This window comes from Oreochromis aureus, linkage group 9 (genome assembly GCF_013358895.1).
Source record: "Oreochromis aureus strain Israel breed Guangdong linkage group 9, ZZ_aureus, whole genome shotgun sequence".
Lineage (NCBI taxonomy): Eukaryota > Metazoa > Chordata > Actinopteri > Cichliformes > Cichlidae > Oreochromis > Oreochromis aureus.
In genome coordinates, this window is record NC_052950.1 from 39,544,298 (window position 1) to 39,559,926 (window position 15,629).

At 44.0% G+C, this 15,629-nt stretch overlaps 2 protein-coding genes across 5 annotated transcripts in view; one reads left to right on the top strand and one right to left on the bottom strand.

Annotated features, from left to right (window-relative positions):
* On the top strand, positions 1-14,830 carry LOC120441755 (transcription factor Adf-1-like). Of its 3 annotated transcripts, XR_005614249.1 has the most exons (5): positions 1-270; positions 412-663; positions 11,967-12,057; positions 12,186-12,257; positions 14,740-14,830. XR_005614249.1 is itself a non-coding variant. In XM_039617132.1 (3 exons), exons 1-3 carry the CDS (start codon positions 141-143, stop codon positions 14,748-14,750), a joined length of 393 nt encoding a protein of 130 aa, XP_039473066.1. In that variant the 5' UTR covers positions 1-140; the 3' UTR covers positions 14,751-14,810. The 3 variants fall into 3 exon arrangements, 2 of the variants coding, with proteins under 2 accessions (XP_039473066.1, XP_039473065.1); XM_039617132.1 differs by lacking the exons at positions 11,967-12,057; positions 12,186-12,257 and having other exon boundaries at positions 14,740-14,810; XM_039617131.1 differs by lacking the exons at positions 11,967-12,057; positions 12,186-12,257; positions 14,740-14,830 and adding an exon at positions 6,688-7,509.
* The window catches only part of sugct (succinyl-CoA:glutarate-CoA transferase), a 77,148-nt gene continuing 73,900 nt past the window's right edge, over positions 12,382-15,629 (bottom strand). For both annotated transcript variants that reach the window (XM_039617130.1, XM_031741594.2), the window contains one exon: positions 12,382-14,861. In XM_039617130.1, the coding sequence (XP_039473064.1) occupies positions 14,805-14,861 (57 nt within the window). In that variant the 3' untranslated portion in view covers positions 12,382-14,804. The remainder of the gene's footprint in view (positions 14,862-15,629) is intronic.

Consider the following 15,629-nt stretch of genomic DNA (forward strand, 5'->3'; position numbering starts at 1 on the left):
TCGCGTCTACCACTCGAGTTGGAAAAATCTGAACTCCAGCGTCAAGTCACGCCGCGACAACCAATCAGGAGCCTGGTGACGTGGCTCTGACCTAGGTCAAAGGGGCAGGTCCAGCCAAAGCCCTTCATTCTTCATTCAATATGGAGGAAAGGCTCATCAACGCGGTTGCTAACCACCCGGAGCTGTACGACACCAGCTGCTTTCTGTACCGAGACAGGAATATAAAGGACCGAGCTTGGAGGAAGATAAGTGAGGAGATCGGGCAACCTGGTGAGTTCATTCATTTCTCTTTTGAGTTTTTTGACTGACCCGGGGAAGCCGTGCAAAAGCTAGCAAGCCCTCCTACTGTCCCGCTATTTTCCCACTGATGTACAAATACCTTTCCGTTAACAAGATAATGTGTTTATTCAGAGGACATCTGCAGGAGAAAGTGGAAGAATCTCAGGGACACATACAGCAAGGAGAAGAGGACAGAGAAGGAGAAGAGGAGTGGGTCTGCAGCAGGATCGGGGAGGAGATGGAAGTTCTTCGCGGTCATGGGGTTTCTGGACCCCTTCCTCACCCCACGGGAGACTAGCGGCAATATGGTGCGGACCGTGGAGAACATCCCCCCCGAGGACCAGGGACAGCCCGGAGAGGCAGCAGGGGAGTGTCAGTCAGAAGGTATGTTTACAATGAATTAATGTAGGCAGTTGATTTATGCATGTTGTCATATAGGAATATATTTTGTTTATTAATAAACAGCACACAGTGGTCCCGCTCATCCGTCACTGCCTCGCTTTTTCGCAGATTTCTTTCTTTTCTTTTTTTTTGCACAGTACAGCATTGCATTCTGCAGCCTGATTGACAAATCTCCTCCGTGCTGTGTCTCCTGCGCTTGTCAAATTTATCATGTTTGGTTTTGATAACCATCACGTCCAATAGATAAAACAGCACAAAAACACCCATAACTATGACCCTCATTCGGAAATACACACCTGCACCGGGAGGGAAAAAGGCGCACGAAAGTGGCAGGCAGACGAAGACAAAACACGGCATAATAATACTTTTACGTTTTGCAATCTACAAAGGTTTGCACTTTGAGAATCACATTGTGAGAACTGTGACTAATGTTCATGTGTGTGGGGAAAAAAGTGCTAACACTGATAACAGCATAAATGGAATTAAATCGGGACTTGATGAGAACTGTCGAGTATCACTAGAAATATTATAAACAGTCATCTCCATACCACAGTTTGATATCAGTAAACACCGACGGCATTCACTGTTAGCGTACCACAGCCATGTTAGCAGTGTATAAACGATAGTTTAGTACAGGGGTCGGCAACCCGCGGCTCCGCGTGGTTTGGGAAAATAAATTAAAAGTATTTAGCTAAAGTGTATTTTATTTGTGTTTAGTTCTTTTTTTAAAAAAACTTGTACTTCTATATTGGAAGACTGTTGTGATATTGAAATATAAAAATAAAATAATATTTTATTATTTTTTTCATCGCTCACAATAAGCGTTACACTCAGGGAAGCCGGTGTACCCGCCGAAACGCCGTGCATTTATCGAGACTTTCAACCCCAGGTAGGCCAATTATGGATCTTCGGATCCACATTATGTCGGCAGCTGTTCTCCACCGTGAACTATGTTAAAAACAAACACTGCTCACGCCTCACAGATGACAGCTTACAGTCCTGCGTAAAGATGAAAGCCCCGATTTGCAGACGCTGTGCGCAGAGGTTCGGGACCAGAAGTCTCATTGTAAACATATCACGGCAGACCCGACGATGTTTGCATGAACATGCTTTTCAGCATCTCTTTATTGACCACTTTTCACACACGGTTGCTGTACGCATACAGCCGGCTGTAGCTTTTCAGCTCACAGCCCGACAACACAACAGCAGAGAGAGCACAGACTTTAAGGCGGCGAGGCGTGACTGCGGGTGCCGCTCAGGTGCGTCCGACTCCCATGCAGCAGCACTGCAGACCACGCCCCGCCGCACACATTAACAAGGTAAAACAGATATTTAGGCAGAATTTTGCAAATATCTTTTTTTTTTTTTTCAGCAGCATAGAGCTTTTTTACCAATTACTTTTTAAAAGTCAGGTCAAGGCTCCAAAAGCCCAAAGGAGATATAAGGGTGGCGGCTGACAACAGTTTTTGTTTGCTACATGGATCATTTTAGTTCAGCTGGGTGTCTTTCCTTTTGTTATATTTCTTTAAGAGTTTAAAATGTGTTAATTACATAAATAAAATGTAATTTTCTCTGTAGCACTTCATGGATTTTATAAGCAACACACCTTAGTTGCTCTGTGGATTCTTTTAAAAAGCAGTTAAAAACCTTTCTGTTCAAACAAGCCTTTTGTTGATCTACGTATTTTATATTCTTTACATTATTTACATTTGATCTTTTACATTGTGTATAATGTCTATTGATTGTATTGTTTATTTGAATATTTGTGTACAGCGCTTTGTGGCTGCCTGTCTGTGAAAAGCGCTTAATAAATAAACTTTACTTACTTACTTTAGTTGTTCACACAAAGCACAAAGGTAAAAAACAATATATACAGTGTTATCTTCATTTTAGATGTCAAAAAGTATTTGCGGCTCCCAGAGTTTTCTTTTGCGTGGAAACCGGGTCCAAGTGGCTCTTTGGGTGTGAAAGGTTGCAGACCCCTGGTTTAGCATATATTAGCACAGGTATCAATAAAGGACTACCGTATTAAACACTTTTACTAACCTCAGGCAGATGGACAGGCGCTCTGCAGGTGGGATTGAGCACCTGTAGTTGGTGTCTAGGCGGGCGATCCTGGGACCGACACGGGACAGCAGGTCCTCAAACTGGGCGAGGGAAAGACGGTGCTATCACTGAAAGCGGCCGTCATCCAGGCGCAGCTCCTGGAGCAAGTGGTGAAACTCACCAAACTGCTCATGCCTCTGGAGGACCTGATGGACCCAGGTACGGCGAGGACGTCCTTAACGCTGCTGCTCTGCTCTCCACAGTAAATAGAGGAGGGAGACTCTCTCTTCAAACGCTAGCTCGACACCTGCCATCTTGCAAACATACCGTCTGGCACTACTTCCTCCCACATTTCTGGTTCACGCGCGTCAAAATTGCATATTTTGACGCGAGAATAATTCGTGTTGGACACGCGTTGAGGTGCGAATGTGCACGCGTCAAGCTAGGGGCGTCTGGCGCGTTTTGGTCGAGTCTATCGCGTTAGGTGTGAACACACCGTTAGAAACCTCAGTGTCAGAACTCCATCAGCCAATGACCTCCAGCACACATCAGCACAGTTAGCAAAGCAGCAGTGATGAGAATTAGCACCGAGTTCTCTGATAGAAAATGGTGGCAAAACCACCCTGGTCTGGGAATGAAGGTGAAGGTGTCAGTGTGCAGGTCGATCTACACTACTACTCTCAGCCATGACCACGAGCTGAGGACGGTGAGCACAACAATGAGATCTGCAGCAGAAATCAGCTTCCTCTGAAGGGCGTCTGGGCTCAGCCTCAGAGCTGCTGCTCCTCCACCTCCACAACGAGCGAACGAAATCACAGCAAAAATTTCTGGCACAACTTCACCTACTTCCAAGGTGCATGAAGAGGATGAAAAAGTCACAATACAGGAACTCCAGCAACACTTGAAGGGAAGAGGAACAACTTTATTGCCTGACCAACGCGTTTTGGCTTGTGGCCTTCATCAGGGTCATAGTAACACATAAAAGTGTGCTTAAATTAAAAACAGGAAACAGAACAAATTCAAATTAACCAATCACATCTTCATGGATGAACCAGCTGACATATACCAGGTTAGTATTGGTTAATTGGTTAAGTCATGCCCAAGAAAATACTGGACTAGGAGACTCCTCACCCCCGTCTTCATCTCCTGTAACGAGTTGTATGACCCTGATGAAGGCCACAAGCCGAAACGCGTTGGTCAGGCAATAAAGTTGTTCCTCTTCCCTTCAAGTGTTGCTGGAGTTCCTGTATTGTGACTTGAGGAGTTGACAATAAAGGCAATAAAATGAAATAAAAGCTGGTCTTCACCCAGGTGAGAAAGCACTGAATCTCGACATGGCTGATGTCCAGAAAACCCCAGAACATTCCAGGAGGGGTGCTCAGGTGTGCTGACCAGCTAGCACACGTGCTAACGGTCAGCACCAGTGCCCAAAACATCCACCATCATGTGTTTTAATGTTGCACTGACTCCCATAATGATGAAGTGCTTCGAGAGGCTGGTAAAGGACTACACCATCTCTTCACTGCCCCCATATTCGGCCCCTTCCAGGACACTTTCCACGTGAGTTTGGCACATCTGGAGGAGAGGAAGAGTCATATACGAATGCTACTTGTTGACTTTAGCTCAGCATTCAATACGATCATTCCCCAGCAACGGCCGGTCCTACAGAGAGGAGGTGAGGCGACTGGTGGACTGTTGCATTGTCAACAATCTGATCCTGAATGTCGACTTCAGTCACTCCACTCAACACTGAAAACCGCGCTGCATCAAGTTTCTGGGGGTGGAGATAACTGACATCCTGGACGTGTTGCTTCCTGCGCCAGATAAGGAGAGTACACCTGTGTCCTCCCATCCTTCCCACTTGTACCGAGGCACCATGATAGCGTGCTCACAGCTGTATCTGCATCTGGTCTGGCTGCTCCAACCCTCAGAAATCCCTGCAAAGAAGATCATTAGGACTTCTTTTCCATCCATCCAGGATGTTGGTGCTTAGACGCTGTCTCAGCAGACCCTGTGACATCATCACAGACTCCGCCCACCCCCGTCACATGCCGTTCTCCCTGCTCCCCTCTAGAAAAGGTTTTTGCAGCATCAGGTCCAGGACAGTTTACAAACTCAGACTCTTCATAACACACAGCTACGTCTCTAAGCTGCACCCCCACCCTAAGCTCCCCAATCATATATGCACTGTGTGTAATTTCATACTTTCTGCTCATATTATTACTGTGTGATCATTTTACTTTTCCTAATAATCTGTACAGGTTTTCTTTTTTAAAATAATATGGATAAATTTCTGTTATATTCAGCGTGCTCATATCTGATATTCTTTTCATACCTTTATGTCTGTGAAGGTTCTCAGTCATCCAGGTCATCGTAGTCAAAGGAGTTTGCAAAGAAAAGCGTCTGGACTTCTTTAAGTTGCTTGAAGACGTTTCACCTCTCATCCGAGAAGCTTCTTCAGTTCTAAGGTCAAATGGCCGAGAGTCCCAGATTTAAACCCAGTGGGAGTATCCCCCCAAAGAGGGACAAAGGACCCCCTGGTGATCCTTTAATAAAATGAGCCAAGGTGTGAAAGTGGGTGTGGGACCTAATCAGCCAGGGTTTCGGGTGAGCCCATTGTGAAACCTGGCCCCACCCTATCATGTGAATTCCTGAGGTCAGACATCTGATCCTGGGCCATCTGACCTCAGGAATTCACATGACAAGGTGGGGCCAGGTTTCACAATGAGCTCACCCAAACCCTGGCTGATTAGGTACCACACCCGCCACACCTTGGCGCATGTGATTAGAGGATCACCAGGGGTCCTTTGTCCCTCCTTGGGGGAAACTCCCACTGGGTTTAAATCTGGGACTCGGCCATTTGACCTTAGAACTGAAGAAGCTTCTCGGATGAGAGGTGAAACGTCTTCAAGCAACTTAAAGAAGTCCAGACGCTTTTCTTTGCAAGCTCCTTTGACTATTCTATTCTATATTATTTTCTGAAAAAAGAGAGTTCAGAGTTCAGCTGCAGGTTTCTTCCTGTTGAGAAGAGTTCTTCTTCCCCACCGTAGAGCTGTTGCTGAGTGTTAGGTTTCTCTCTCTGGTATTGTCTTCACCTTACATTATAAAGAGCTGTGAGTATCATGATATCTGAGTGGTGATGTGTTTGAGTTTTTTGGATTTTACATTTTTTTCTTAAGAGCTTCTTTCTTTGGCTCTTAGTTATTTTTCACCTTTAGTTCATATTCACAGTGTGTATTGATTCCCTCGGTGTTCCCTGTGCCAGCCTCTTGGGTCCTCCATGTTAACATCATCCATTTCTTTTTAGTTACAGCTCTCACTTCCTGTTTTCTTTTGGCAGTTACCTCTAGTGCTTACGCCCCTGTCTCACTGTCTTTGATTACAGTCAGCTGTGTGTGGTCACCCTGCTGTGTCCATGTTCCTGTGTCTCAGTGTCTGATCACCTGTCGTGTTTCTCGTTGTGATTTTGTAATTCAGCATGAATACATGGCTCAGCTTCACTCATGCATGTGTCCTAGCACATGTGTCCTAGCACATGTGTCCTAGCACATGTGTCCTAGCACATGTGTCCTAGCACATGTGTCCTAGCACATGTGTCCTAGCACATGTGTCCTAGCACATGTGTCCTAGCACGTGTCCTAGCAGCAGCCTTCATGACTCTGAGGTGACTCTTGCTGTGAAACGATGGTTTATAAATAGAATTCAGCTGAATAGAAAACAGATTCTGGGGGGCGGAGTTTGGGACTTTTACTGCAAGCAGCCACCAGGGGGCGATCCAGCTGTATTAGCTTCTTTTCAGATGTGACGCCGTCATGTTTTTTGGTGTATGTATACATATAAAATATGAGAGCAGATTTTAGGACAGCGTGTCTGTCCGTTAATATAAATAATAATCTAAATATCTCTGCTGAATCCATCTCGCTCTTACTTCCTCTGACGGAACGAACGGTGGAACCGCAGGAAACGGGGAGAAAGACAATGCTGCCATGGCAACCGGGAGTACACATCCTGTCCGGAGCGGGGCATCTCAACTGCTCTAATGTGAAATCCAGCTGCTGCAGCTGCACAGGACCTCTCTCTCTCTCCATCCGGCTCACATCAGGAAGTGCTTTCCAGAGAAACTCCCTGTGGACGTCATATGAGGGAGACCCGAGCTCCCAGTGTGTGTGTGTGTGTGTTTCCACCATAAACACCTCACACACTCTGCAGGCTGCAGCTGAACCTGCAACTCGTTCCTGTCACCCTCAATTTACACAGAGAGACAGCGCACACATGTCTGGAGATGAATCTGTGCCAGCAGGAACGCCGGGGACTTCCTTTTAGGGACAGAGTCCCCACAAGCTAGATTTAAGGCATCAGGAAATGAGTTCAATCAGTGTGTGTGTTTCTTATCACTGTAACAAGTTGTGATCTTGAATAACACACCTGTCCCTGAAGAGCTCATCCTGTCATCATGGAGCTGAGACGATGTCCAGAGGACGGTCGGCCATATTTGAAGTCCTCCTCTTCCTCCCTGACAGCATCTGTCTGCATAATCCCATCACTCCGTGTTTCACCGATGTGTGCAGAGCTTTCAGGGCAACAATATGATTTATATGATATAATGTGACATGATGTTCTAAATAAAGCATCGCCAGCTCCACCGTCTCCCACCATCACCTCCATCTTTAAACCTTCTCTTTCACTCCTGATACTCTCTTTACTCCACAACAGAGGAATATATGAAAAGATTATTCCACAATTCCCAGAAGCCATGATACAGATAATAACACTCTTTAACTGACCCTAGTGTTTCATCTCATGTGATCCAAGAACAGCTGTGACGGAGGGCGGTGGAAGGAGATCGGACTACCACATCAACGACGATACACTCATAGAATCCAGAAGGTAAACAGACCGTCCTCATTCCCAACACTGATGCCTGTCCACATGAGGAGGCAGGAAGGGTGGATGTCGAGGTGGTGTAACCGCCAAGCTGTTGTGTTTAAGGTTAAATACGCCCATCATATGCTGCTGCATCAGTGTGAGTCCTCATTCTGCAGATAATAACACAGAGTCACATTAATGGTCTCTGTGTGCGCGAGCAGGAGGTGCAACAGGCCCGATCATGTGTCCCTTCAAAATAAAAGTATCATTTTGTCCACTGATGTGAGGTCAGACGGCGACCTCAGTGTGTTACCAAACGTTATATTAGTGTCTGTCTCTCTCATATAACCGTGTCTGTGTTCGACATTAGGCTGGACAGAAAAAGGCTTCAGCTTCCTGCACACACACACACACACACACACACACACACACACACACACACACACACACACACACACACACACACACACACACACACACTCCAGATGTTGGGGAATAAGAGACACTTAAAGAGCTGGTGAGTTACGTACATCCGAATATTTCTCTCACACACCGAGTTCAACACAGAGGCAGCCAACTGGGCGGCCGAGCATGACGAGAACAGAGAGAGAGAGTGAAGAAAGTGAGAGCGCTCACTCCTCGCTCCTCGCAGCAGCAGCGCCGCTCTCATCTGTTCAAACAGCAAACACACAGGAACAGCTGAAGGACGCTGCAGATGTGGAGTTGGGTGAAAATACAGTTCAGGTTAAAAACACAGACGAACGTAGACGAGCAATAAAAGACAAATCAGCTGCTGTCACCGACCACAGAACCAAACTCCAACTTTATTACATTAAACAGAAGTCTTTATATGTTACACTCCTGCTAAAACATGTTTTCAGTGAGCAAAACCAAATGAAGGAAGTCGTATAGTAAACACCATATGAGCAGAAGTATGTGGACACCATGACAGTTTCTCCCTGTCATTGGCTCCAACACCTCCACCACGTGCACACCTGGCACTTCCTGTTTAGTGATCTTAAACAATCCTCTCAGTGTTTTAACCTGAAACTAGCACCTCCCTGCATCGAGGAGCTCCTGTGACTGTGTCAGGCTGAGACTCTGTCCAACATCAAAGTTATGAACTTTTTGTCTCAGATCGACAAAATCAGAGATTCACTTGCAAATGAATCTGGACCCAGTTGCTTTCTGCTCGTTTGGTTTTGTGGTCTTTACACTTGTGTAGTAATTGCACGTGGCGTGTGGAGCGAGTCCTTGAGGACCTGGAGAGCAGCTTATGCAGAAATATTAGCATGATTTTAAACTCCTGTTAGACACATCCACCAGGTCAGGGGTGCGGTTAGGGTTAGATGTTACTTACACACTGACTCATAGTGTTAGGTCTGCGCTTTGCAGGCCCCGCTGGTTTAGAGACTTATTCCCGTGAACAAAGCAAGACAGAGCTCGATCCATTTTAACTTGCAAGGGGAGCCGATCGGACCAGGGTCTTGGAACTGCAAGCTCCTCACCTGATCCCAGACAACTCCAAACTCCGGCCCCCTCTCACAGCTCTTTTATTAACTCAGTGGTCACACAAACATCTCATTAATCATGCAACAGATAAAACACTCACATGTGAACATGTGAGTGTGTGTCTGCAACAGTGAACATGTGATGTGTGTGTCTATGAGCATGTGATGATCAGTGATACGTGTATGTGTGTCTGTGTAGGAAACAGAGGTGAGCATTCATGCTAAAGATCCAATCTTCTTGCACAATGACAATCATATTGATCCACAGTTCTCTAACACATAGTTTCAGAGGTTCGTGCACGAGCATTTGGACTGTCACAAGATTTACATGTGAGATGGAACGTGCTCAATAAGAACCTAACCCTAAACGGGTCACAGGCAGTTTAACATGCAGCAGGCTGGGTCGGGTCAGGTTTAACGCCTCCTCGTGGATTTTACCCACACCATAATACACACACAGCACTCTGAAACTGTAAGCCCTGTGTGTGTGTTACGTCTGCTCATATGTTGTGTTCTGGTGTGAAAGTAAGAGGCAGACAGTACTGGATCTCTGGACTCTTTACTGTCAGTCACTAGACAGGTATATATGTATACAGAGAACCCTGAGCTGTGTGCTGAGTGTCTGCCAGGCCCGGCTCCACGATAACAGAGCAGAATAACGAAGAACAGCAGAGACCTGCTGCTAGCAACAGGCTAACTTAGCATGCTAATGTCATAGAGTTAAAACTCATTAAAAACTTCAGTTAGCTAACTCAGCCCTCTACAAGCCTCACACCAAAACAGTCAGAAACAGCTGCATCTGCATCTGGTGTGCTGTAAACACAGCAAAACACAGCAGCTCGGTCACATTCATGTTACAAATAACAGCCTTAAGAAACTTTATTAGCTGTGACAGTGACCGACCTCCAGCCAGAGCTGTGACCAGAGCACACATGCACTCCGTAATCACACAGCACACAAACACACAGACACACACAGGCAGGAGATTAAAGCTCAAAATAAAAAAATGTATAAAAGCTGGAGTGTTGCTGCTACACGTGTGTGTATACCATGCCACTAAAACTCTAACCGTAGAGTTTCTTAGAGCTTGGCTCCTGTAACGAGTCCTAAATAAGTTCATGACAACAGAAAATGAGCTCAGAGTCTGCTGATGTCTTTACTGCAGGAATGAAGCTCTGACACAGCCCGTTAGATTTACAGCTGTCAGAGATGATGAACTCAGACAACAGCCTGTGACTGATAAAAACTCATACGGGGTTTTTCAGCGTCGAGGACTTATCGTGCCGTTTCTGTCACTCTTTAAATTATTTTACATTTCCAGTTTGAACAAAAACAAACTCGGTCTGTAGAACGAGGAAGTCCACAGTCAGCAGACAGCAGCAGCTTTATTTCATGTGAATGATTTTCAGTAAGAGTTTTTGTTTTACAGGAAGTCACAGTCAAGATCTGAATCTAAGGCTCTGGCTCTTAGGAGGGGTGGGGCCTTTCAAATTTACACGCACCCTGGGGCCCATTGTGATTTCTTTAAGTCATTAAGAAAATCGCCTTTCCTTCAGTGAATTTGTGCCTTTGGCTGTGATGACTGATCGTTGTTCTTGTAATATTTGTCCTTACAGTCCTCGATCAGGGCTGAACGGCCTCCAGTTTGAAGGCACGGACGATCAGCTGAGTAACGTCCTTGAAAACGATTATTTTATCAATCCTGCGGCGCTCTGCTCTGGTTTCATGTAACGGCGTTCTGTAGGAGGGGTCGCTCCGCTCAGGAAGATGACATGTGATCCCAGAGCAGTGTTTGTGTCAGTTTTTGGATGGTGCAGCTACAGTAAGTCCCTGGTTTGTGATGAATCACACCTGAGCCTCCCCTCTCCTCCCTTCTTCCCTCAAAACTCAAACAAACACGTCAGTCTGCGTCTCCCCCGGCGACTCCGCCACGGTCCAGATGCGTCACGTTTCCTCGAATTCAGTAAACACCACGTTCGTTCGATTATTCCACTTTCTACCAGAGGATTTCTTCTCCATTAATCAAACTGTCAACCTGCCTCTCGTCCTCCCACCGACATCAATGGCACGCTCAACGTTTCCAAAAGGAGCGACAGATCCCGGCGTGCAGCGGGAGATATCGAGCTCCTGGGAGCTTACTTTTTTATCCTTGACATGCAGCCATATTGCAAGCAATGATCAGAGATGATTAATGTCATAAACAAGCTGGGCTGCTGCCAATAATCTCTCACTGGTGTCCCAGAACAATATCTGCAGAGGATGCTGGAAATCACTCACCCGGCATCCAAACACTTTACACTTCATCTCCTCTGTTTTCCCTGCATACGAAGTGTGAAACGAACCGCTTCAAGCTGCACTGATCAATAGTTTTCCATCAGCGACAGACCAAAGGGCAGAAAGCCGGCGGCTCGGCGGGGTTCCAGCCTCCCGGAGCTCCGACTTTTTCAGAACATCTTCATCCCGAGTTTCCATCTAAATTTAGAACATAGGAACCATTGTGAAGGTGGCATGAACGACAGCTGTCAACGAGGAAGGAACCGCGGTGAGATGACATCATTACTGACGACTGGGTGAAGCTCAGATGGTCGTTACCTTAATGCATTAAAACTGGAAAGGCTACCCTTTTCTCATTAATATTTTTTAGCTAAAAGAAATGAAACTGACATTTTATCTCACAATAACAGCTTTTTCACATTTGCACCATTGTGGGCGGATCTGTTTTTCTGCCTTGATTTGATCAGAAATCAGTGGAGGGAGAAAATCTGGGACTTCCTGTTCGGGGGCATGTGTTCTCATGTGATACGTACCTTAAACTGCAAAGTTTCTTATCAATAAAACATAATATTTATATTTTTTAAACAGTTCTCCCACGTTAAAGAACAGAGCATCTTTCTTCTACGAGACAATGCCTGAGTTTTTCTGCATTCAGTCTCCACCTCGCCTTTGAGCTCAGGTGATCCTCATTCATTCACCCATGACTGTGTCCATCGTCCAACAGTGTTGGCTGCATATCAAACAACAAGTACACCCAGTGTCTAACTTTAACCTAGTCAGTAATCTCAGAAACACCTGTCCCCACAGGTGAGGTCATGTGGGGACAGCAAACCAAAGAGACAAGCAGTCAGGTGACATTTTCCAGAAGCTTGCTTCCAGGTCAGTCGTTTCACTTCATTTCTTGAAACTTGTTGCAGGCGATTTATTATAATTGACATTCCAGTAAATCATCACGACATCAGTCCCCTGCAGTGTCACATCACATGCACATACACGGGTCATGAAATGATTCAAAAGTTTTATTTAAAAGCAAATTCATAAACAGCTCTAAGGTGCAATAAACATCTTTTGCTTTGAGAAACACTTTATAAGGTCATGAGGGTGTGATCTTTTTTTGGTATTTGTATCGTATTGTTTCAAAGACTGACCTGAACATCTGACAAAAATCATCAGTGTGCTGTAGAGTTACTGTAGAGTTACTGTAGAGATACTGTAGTGTTACTGTAGAGATACTGTAGAGATACTGTAGTGTTACTGTAGTGTTACTGTAGAGATACTGTAGAGTAACTGTAGTGTTACTGTAGAGATACTGTAGTGTTACTGTAGAGTTACTGTAGAGATACTGTAGTGTTACTGTAGAGATACTGTAGAGATACTGTAGTGTTACTGTAGAGATACTGTAGAGTAACTGTAGTGTTACTGTAGAGATACTGTAGAGTTACTGTAGAGATACTGTAGTGTTACTGTAGAGATACTGTAGAGATACTGTAGTGTTACTGTAGAGTTACTGTAGAGATACTGTAGTGTTACTGTAGTGTTACTGTAGAGATACTGTAGTGTTACTGTAGAGATACTGTAGTGTTACTGTAGAGATACTGTAGTGTTACTGTAGAGATACTGTAGAGTAACTGTAGTGTTACTGTAGAGATACTGTAGTGTTACTGTAGAGTTACTGTAGAGATACTGTAGTGTTACTGTAGTGTTACTGTAGAGATACTGTAGAGTAACTGTAGTGTTACTGTAGAGATACTGTAGTGTTACTGTAGAGTAACTGTAGAGTTACTGTAGAGATACTGTAGTGTTACTGTAGTGTTACTGTAGAGATACTGTAGTGTTACTGTAGAGTTACTGTAGAGATACTGTAGTGTTACTGTAGAGATACTGTAGTGTTACTGTAGAGATACTGTAGAGATACTGTAGAGTAACTGTAGTGTTACTGTAGAGATACTGTAGAGTTACTGTAGAGATACTGTAGAGTTACTGTAGTGTTACTGTAGAGTAACTGTAGAGATACTGTAGAGTTACTGTAGTGTTACTGTAGAGATACTGTAGAGATACTGTAGAGTTACTGTAGTGTTACTGTAGAGATACTGTAGTGTTACTGTAGAGATACTGTAGAGTTACTGTAGTGTTACTGTAGAGTAACTGTAGAGATACTGTAGAGTTACTGTAGTGTTACTGTAGAGATACTGTAGAGATACTGTAGAGTTACTGTAGTGTTACTGTAGAGATACTGTAGTGTTACTGTAGAGATACTGTAGAGTTACTGTAGTGTTACTGTAGAGTAACTGTAGAGATACTGTAGAGTTACTGTAGAGATACTGTAGTGTTACTGTAGAGATACTGTAGAGTTACTGTAGTGTTACTGTAGAGATACTGTAGTGTTACTGTAGTGTTACTGTAGAGATACTGTAGTGTTACTGTAGAGATACTGTAGAGATACTGTAGAGTTACTGTAGTGTTACTGTAGAGTAACTGTAGAGATACTGTAGAGATACTGTAGAGTTACTGTAGTGTTACTGTAGAGATACTGTAGTGTTACTGTAGAGTTACTGTAGAGATACTGTAGAGTTACTGTAGTGTTACTGTAGTGTTACTGTAGAGTAACTGTAGAGATACTGTAGAGTTACTGTAGAGATACTGTAGTGTTACTGTAGAGATACTGTAGTGTTACTGTAGTGTTACTGTAGAGATACTGTAGTGTTACTGTAGAGATACTGTAGAGATACTGTAGTGTTACTGTAGAGATACTGTAGTGTTACTGTAGTGTTACTGTAGAGATACTGTAGTGTTACTGTAGAGTTACTGTAGTGTTACTGTAGAGATACTGTAGAGATACTGTAGTGTTACTGTAGAGATACTGTAGTGTTACTGTAGAGTTACTGTAGTGTTACTGTAGAGTTACTGTAGAGATACTGTAGTGTTACTGTAGAGATACTGTAGAGTTACTGTAGTGTTACTGTAGAGATACTGTAGTGTTACTGTAGAGTTACTGTAGTGTTACTGTAGAGATACTGTAGAGTTACGGTAATGTTGTCCTTCTGTTACTTTAGTGTCATAAAACACAAAGACGTTAGAAAAGTCAGCTTCATATTTGTGTAAAAACACTCCGTATGCAGAAATAGTTCATAAATAATTTTAAAATACATTTAAAAATGGAAATATGAACTTATCTTCAGTCTTAGTTATTGAGCAGCAGCTTAAGTCTAAATGTTTAATGATCAGTCATCTGTCCTTTAAAATCAAAGCTAGTGATCAGTTAAAAATGATCAGTTTTTGTCTTTTCCTTTCTCTCCTTAAATATTTTTCTTTCGGCCAATCAGGAGACTTTATTCTGAACCACTGCTTTTGACTCCAGCAGGGTTTCTATGATGTCATCGCTGTACGATAAGACGTCTCGCAGCACCTCCACGGTGTGCTGGCCTATCAGAGGAGGGGGTGTTGGGCCGCTTGGAGAGAAGCTGCTGAAATGAACCGCTGGACCTGAAGACAAACAAACAAAAAGAGACGGCGAATCAGAGCCGCGTGCTGTCTGAAAGGAAATGCAGATTCAATCCCACTCATTCAGTTTTTCTCATCTTTGCATTCCTTCTCTTGTTTGTCCACTGCTTTCCATGTTTCACCTGTTTGTGTTCATGTTCCTGGTCTCACTCACACTTTGGAGAACAATTTCCTGCTCTTTCATCACATTTGTGGTTGCATAAAGTTCCAGCTGTTTTCAGTGGGTAACAGGTCATGGACACCAGTGTGTAGTGTAATTCATGGTGTGGCCAGACAGTGTAAAACTGATTACAGTGGGAGAACTAAAGCAAAATGCCCACATAGTGAAATCGCTGCAGCTAATGTGGTACAAAGAGTTTATTGTTGTTAGAATAACTGCTGTGGGAAGTAATCACTTCTGATTTTCAGTAATTTTCAGTAATGATATTACTGAAATCAGAGAGTATTAGTGGGACAAACAAAACAGACCAGAGAAACACTAACATTAAAATTAGACTGACTTTATTTGCAAATATATTTTTACAAAAACAACTAAGCCAATTAAATATAAATCTAAAGTATATAAAGTTACTGAAGTGTGTGTGTGTGTGTGTGTGTGTGTGTGTGTGTGTGTGTGTGTGTGTGTGTGTCACCTGGAACATCAAATGAACTGTGTTCTTATAATCGGGGAGGGACCAGCAACCATCTGTGAGTCACTCTGATTTCATATAAGATTATTGAATGAATTCAGCTTCCTGTTTCGTTTCGTTT